Source organism: Alosa sapidissima, chromosome 24, assembly GCF_018492685.1.
Source record: "Alosa sapidissima isolate fAloSap1 chromosome 24, fAloSap1.pri, whole genome shotgun sequence".
Lineage (NCBI taxonomy): Eukaryota > Metazoa > Chordata > Actinopteri > Clupeiformes > Clupeidae > Alosa > Alosa sapidissima.
In genome coordinates, this window is record NC_055980.1 from 18,666,545 (window position 1) to 18,673,254 (window position 6,710).

Below are 6,710 nucleotides of genomic sequence, written 5' to 3' on the forward strand. Positions count from 1 at the left end.
AGACATTTATATACTGAAAAGGTTGACCATCAGTAATAATTACACTACCACGTGGCAGTATAAAGCAGTACGTGGAAAAAGCTGGAACAACGTGACTGACATGGCTATACATTGTAACAGTTTGCAATTCGTCATTACCAGAGGCCATTACAGATACAAAGTGCAAACAGCTAAGTTACATGAATATACAAACCATAACATGCTAATTGTGCAATTATAGCATCAATACTATGTGCTAATCACAATATAAATTACATACTGTATTAAATTTGCAACATTCCACACATTCGCGGCAATTATGCTACACAGCAAATTGAAAAGAGTTATTATTTTGGTGTCAGTGATTTTTTAAGGAGGATAGAGTGAATTATACTCTGAATAGAGTCGAATCCCACATATTCAACTCTCTGTTGACATATAGTTAGTGTAAAAACAAAGTGTCATGACGAAGTGCTTTTAAATTGACACTTAAAGTGTCATACCTGATTTGACAACTCTGTAACTCTGAACCTGGCCGTGACACTCAACGTGCACATCATCACCCCCGCCTTCATTTCCTCACATGCACCCACCCATGGACCACCGGCACCGATAGAAGAGTTCTCCTGCTGTCCACACTCGGTCTTCAACAGATGTGTGTTGTTCGGTAAGTAATTAATATATCGTATGTTAAAGTAATAGTTTGATATCAATATTTTCTCTTGCTCTTTTTTTCATTCGATGGTAAACTAAACTAACTATACCACCACACTGTTACACGCCACCGCAACTTGTGGTAATTGCAGTAGCGCCATCTTGTAAACATTTTAGTTAACTAAAACTTTGCCTTTCATGGTAATGAAAAGTTTGCAACTTTGCGGGAATTTTCACCTTGAAGAGCTTAAGCTAAGTAAGTTAATTCTAACACGTCAGTATTTTGATGGCTTAGCTTGGCATTAGCCAGCGTTAACGTTAACTAGCATTAACGAACGCTAATTAGCTATAGTTCCATGTGCGTGAACATTCTGTCTGGCATGCCTCGCTTGCTAGCAAGCGCTGATAGTGTACGATTGTGTAGTGATTGTGTAATATGTAGCTCATGTAACGCGGTGCGGCTCTTGTTTTGTTGGTGTAATTCAAAAGACCTTTGTATTTTATCAGAGAAACATTTGTGTTTGATCGGGTTCATTGTGGAAATAAATGTAGGCCTACAATCCCAGATCATCTCGTGTGCCCTGACTGCCTGGTAGCCGTTATACTGCATTTGGCTCAGTATATGCTCAGTATAGCTTCAGTAATTGGATAAGGGCTGATTCATACCATAGATTTATACTCGACGTTCTCGACCTGTCGCGCGACAATGTGACGTCACGGGAGCGCCGTAACTATTTATACTCGCGCTGGTGGTCGCGACACTAGTCTATGGAGACACTAGTTAACACTGTCTGTGGTTACACAGGGCACACCAGATGAATGGGATTTTTGTCATCCCTGTCGTTTCTTGTGATAAAATGTTGTAAAAGTTGCATGACATTGGCTTTCATTGACCACTAATTTAAACTGCATTACATTTGCCAGAGAAAATATGTTGAAAGCTTGAATTTGAACATGAATTTTCTAAAATTTCTACAGAAAATGCTGGCCAGGGTAGAATATAGAGGAGTCCAAAAATACATAAAAGTTCCACAAAATGATGAAAACTTTGATTTTCTCCAGTTTCTTCAAGCAGGTTTGTATCCACCTTTTTTAAACTCAAAACAATAATGACTTACAAAGGTCAAATCCAAATGATATATTTGACATGGTAGCTCAATGTAATTTCTCTTTGTATTATCCTAGTAACAGACAAATTTAGCCTGCAGGCTGAATCTCTGAATGAAGGTCTCCTCAGCTTGACTGATACATCAGGTACTGAGGTCGACGCAGACATATTTGATGAGCTGATAAAGTCAGGGATCCAGAACTTCAAGATTGGATATTGTCAGTATCCAGTATCAGGTACGTTTAATAAATCAATATTTGGAAGACGTGATCTTGGTGTAAGTTATGTGTTGATATATCCTAGCAGTTTATGATTACTTATGAGAGTTAAGTTTAGAAATAGATTTATATAAAGGTCTTACACCTGTTTATACATTTTCCAAAATGTGTGTAATTGAAGCTGTTTATTTCTTGCCAACTCTAAAATTCTTTTAAGTATTTTAAAATATGATTTCACTGTTATTTTGTCAAGGATATTTTTTAACACTTCTCCCTAATCCTTGTATGGAAATATTTATTTTATTTCCTGTGGAACATTTTTAGATCTCGAAGTATGTCTTGTGGCAGACGAGACACAGTCCTCAGTATTACCAGGCCCATCAGTGTCACCAGTGTCATTGCCAGCATCCCCTGTGTCAACGTCAGACCGATCAGCATCACCAGCTTCTTCTGCTTCAACAGCTTCTACTGTCATTCTCTCATCCACTAAGAACAGGAAGAGGGGCCTTGGTGACCTGAACCGTGATGAAGCAAGACAGGTGAAAACAATGAAAGTCACATTTTTAAATGTAAATTAGAATGGATAATTATTACTAGCACTTGAACTGCCACCATGCATCTCATAGCAGGTGATTGTTAGAAGTATATCTAAAGTTAAGTTAACAGGAGGAAGTAATTAATTTGCTTAAGCTGATATGTAAAAAAAAATTTGCAGAAGATTGAAGCTACCCTGAGGTCCAATCCAAAGGGTGAAGAAATCTTCAAAGAATATTACAAAAAGAAAACGCTGTCGGATGCAATGCGTAGACAGATGACCGATATTTTGATTGCAGAAATGACTGAATCCTATGGGTAAGAAATGATTTGAAACGACCAAGGATAACATGCATGCATAGACTGGATACAAATGTAACACATATTTTCTTTTAAAAGGAGAATTCCACCCACAAGTGTGCGGACCACCTATGCACTAGGAATTGTGACCCTTTTTCCATATCTGCAAGATCCATATTCAAAAAATGGATATGTAAGTATTAATGTGTCTTCGAAGACCAAATCTGTTTTTTTTTTGTAATTAGTACTTCAACATTTGAATAGTTTTTGGTTGCTCTTTTGATGTGTTTGTGTGTACATATCTATGCTTATGTGAACAGGAACATTACTATGATCCAGACGCCAATACTGGCTACCTTGCTTGGAGACTCAAGACAGTCCAACGCAACAGCTTTGATGGCTCCCACAGACGTTCCAGGCCTGATTTGCAGGACAGCCCAACAACCTATCGAGAATCCCTGTTAACCAGTCAGCAGCTCTTCGGTGAGGAGTGTCGGGAGGCGCTTTCTGTCATCAGATACTCTACAGATCATTCCGTGGTAAAAGAGAGAATGAGAGCCACCTTTGAGTATAGACAGAAGCTAGTTCATGACCAGGATGCAACATCTACAGTCTTGGATGTCTTCCCTCGTTTCCTTGATGTTCCTGGATTGGTAAGTATATGTATAGATTGTTGATTAGTATTTTAAAACTGAATCCCTCCAAATGAAACGCACACTTTTGACATGTATACGGACATTGTGTGTCTGTTTACAGATTGACCAAGATTTTTCCATGATGTTTGGGGATGAAGTATCTGGGAAATTTCTGGCAAAGTGGCCCTCATTTTTCATGCAGAAAGTCATCACAGAATGCCAGAGTCTTCCCTCAAATATGCATGTTGAGGATCTTCTTGCAGCTTTTGACTCTGATGCCGAGAATGACTTTGGTAAATATTTTGTTTTTAGATAGATTACATGTACAGCAAGCAAGAGGTAATTTCTTCCCAAATATTCAACTAATTATTTATTTTCTCCAAGGCTGGGATAGCCATATGTCAGCTCTCCTCCTGCTGTTGCATCTCCTGCCCCCTACATCAAGAGGCCATAAGAAAACAGCTAAGATCAGCTCAGCACAGGCAGCCAACCATCTTGTAAGATTTCTTAAAGTATGTACCCTCATCTTTTGTTGTACGACCAAAACCACTTTTTGCTTAGCAGTTATGTTGAAGTTTGTTGCAAGTTAATATAGGACTATAAGAATAAATCTTGATGCTGTGTCATTCAAACTACAGGAGGGTGCAAGCCTCACCACATTCCTGGAGAAAGTTGATGGAAGACAGCCCTTCCTCCTCTGCATCGGTGAGAAAAAGAAGAGAATCCAGAGGTTCTTCATTGTCGTGGACCAGAAACCCATCCCAAGCAATGCTCAGACAACGGTAGCTGCTTTCGATGAGCTGTTTAAAGCTCACTACGTCTTCAGCCTCTCTTACGATGAAGTGCTTACCAGCTTCTACACCTTCATCCAGACAGCGGTGTACAATATTGATATCGGAAAAGCAAAGGAAAGCCCGCGAGTCAAGGAACTGAGAGCTCGACTACTGCAAGAGCGTTAAAAGGCCACCAGCTCTCAAAGGTCAGAGTACAATTCTCTGAAAATGTTCACATGTTTTGTTTGCAAAATGCACCACAAAGACTGTTCAGTTCTATGTAAGCATTTAAAGTTTCAACATGGTTTGTATCCAGCTAAGAACTTACGTTTGAAATGCGGAGAGCGAGGGTGTGCTTCATCTTTTTGTACGTACAATGGCTTAAGAAAGCACCTAAACACTGTGCATAAGCTTTGCTATGATGAACAGGTCTGTACTAACCAGGAAGTGGCATCACAAATACATTCTGAGGTGGAATTTTCAAGTGATCAGCCAACTACCTCTGCATCCATGTTGCCAGTCCTTCCTGTTATCACACAGAAACCACTTACTAAAATGTGCGGTTCACTTGTTGCACACTTACAAGCCAGTGGTCTCTCCAAAAGCACCATCCAAACAATAGTTTGTTCAATGGAGGAAGTTGTCAGTGATGTTCAAAGTGAAACACGAGAAGCAGTTCTCCAAACATTTTCTCCCGAAACCAAGAAGTCAGAAATGTATAATAAAATAGAGCATACTTTAAATCAGTTAGACAATCCTTTTTCAACATTTAACACAGAGACAAAGAGACAAAAATATTATGATGAAAAATGGGAAATAGTTGAGCCAAAAGAATTTGTTCTTGGTGTGAGATTGGATACACGTAGAGATAGGACTACAGGTGTCTACAGTCAGGTTCCTGTGACAGACAAGTTCATGTATGTACCCATTTTAGGCACACTTAAGTCCATTTTCCAAAATGATGAGATAAGAGAATGTTTTTTGCAAGAGAAACACAGTCAAAAGGGAACATATAAAGACATCAATGATGGGTTATATTTCCAAAACCATCCTCTTTTTTCTCAAAAGCGGCATGCTCTAAGAAGGGTGTCCATAAACTTGGATGTGTTTATTTTACTTTAAAAAACCTCCCACCAAAAGTAAACTCTGTGTTAATGAATGTGCATCTTGCAGCTCTTTTTTATACATCAGATTTAAAGAAATATGGTTTTGATGAAATATTTAAGCCTCTAATTGAAGATTTAAAAATTTTAGAGACAAGAGGAATCAGAATTCCATGTATTGAAGAACCACTGTTTGGATCTGTAATTCAAGTGACGGGAGATAATCTTGCTTTAAATGGCATTTTAGGGTTTGTTGAGTCTTTCAGTGCACCACACTGTTGTAGGTTTTGTCTGATAAGTAAGGGAGAAATTCAGTCGATATTTAATGAGGATGATCCTGGACTTGTTCTGCGCTCCAGAGCGCTTCACATTGAACATTGTAATGCACTAAGTGAAGAACCTGCTCTACCCTCTGTTTATGGTGTTAAAAAGTCATGTGTGCTCAATACATTAGAGTATTTTCACAACACTGATAATTATGCTGTTGATATAATGCATGATTTGTTAGAGGGTGTTGTACAATATGAGCTTAAGTTGTTTTTTCAGTACCTGATAAAAAATGGCTACATTTCTTTGAACAGTATTTCAGACAGGATGCATAGTTTTAATTTTGGTTTTACAGAACGTAAGAACAAACCAAGTGGGTTGAAAATTGATGACAACAGCAAGCACTTAGGTTTAAATGCCATTCAGTCATGGTGTGTTCTCCGCAATACCCCACTTATCTTTGGTGATGTGGTTGAAATGGGCAACAGTCATTGGAACCTTGTGCTCCTGTTATTACAAATTGTTAACATCGTGTTCTCCCCATTCCTTACTGACGGCATGATATGTTACCTAAAACATTTGATTTGTGATCACCATAACTTGTTTAAAACTTTGTACCCTGATAAGAAATTGATCCCAAAACACCACTTAATGATCCATTATCCGAGATGTATTAAAAAAATTGGCCCTTTATTCCATATGTGGTGCATGCGATTTGAGGCAAAACATTATTTTTTTAAAAAGTCTGTAAAGAATTTCAAAAATCTTACAAAATCTCTAGTAAAACAACACCAGCGTCAATTGGCTTTTTACTATGAAAATTATTGTTTTAGGAGGTTTGAGATTGGTCCTGTGAAAATGAAAACAATTGATGGCATGGAATGTGGAGAAACACTGTGTCGAATACTAAAATTAGATTCATATTCAGATATTTCAACTACAAATTGGGTTAGAAATTATGGCACAGAATACCAGATTGGTTTATTTATAGCCACTGAAACATCCCATGATCTACCTGTGTTCAAGAAAATATGCCGCATTATAATACATGAACAGCATGCATTCATAATAGGTTGTACAGTTGATACTTTGTACTTTGATGAACACTTGCATGCATTCTGTATAGAGGAACAACATGA

General features: G+C 38.1%; 1 protein-coding gene across 5 annotated transcripts; it reads left to right on the plus strand.

The window, feature by feature from the left end:
* Window positions 1-310: 310 nt before the first annotated feature.
* On the plus strand, window positions 311-4,793 carry LOC121700672. Of its 5 annotated transcripts, none has more exons than XM_042083803.1 (9): window positions 311-646; window positions 1,612-1,708; window positions 1,819-1,977; window positions 2,284-2,498; window positions 2,893-2,986; window positions 3,114-3,446; window positions 3,550-3,721; window positions 3,813-3,940; window positions 4,067-4,793. In XM_042083803.1, exons 4-9 carry the CDS (start codon window positions 2,485-2,487, stop codon window positions 4,385-4,387), a joined length of 1,062 nt encoding a protein of 353 aa, XP_041939737.1. In that variant the 5' UTR covers window positions 311-646; window positions 1,612-1,708; window positions 1,819-1,977; window positions 2,284-2,484; the 3' UTR covers window positions 4,388-4,793. The 5 variants fall into 5 exon arrangements, with proteins under 5 accessions (XP_041939737.1, XP_041939739.1, XP_041939738.1 ...); XM_042083805.1 differs by having other exon boundaries at window positions 1,842-1,977; XM_042083804.1 differs by lacking the exon at window positions 311-646 and having other exon boundaries at window positions 1,436-1,708.
* The last annotated feature ends 1,917 nt before the right edge of the window (window positions 4,794-6,710 follow it).

Coding starts and splice junctions, on each gene's coding strand:
- LOC121700672 (XM_042083802.1), top strand. Junction 2,987..3,113: donor CATATTCAAAAAATGGATAT/GTAAGTATTAAT, acceptor TTATGTGAACAG/GAACATTACTATGATCCAGA. Junction 3,447..3,549: donor TCCTTGATGTTCCTGGATTG/GTAAGTATATGT, acceptor GTCTGTTTACAG/ATTGACCAAGATTTTTCCAT.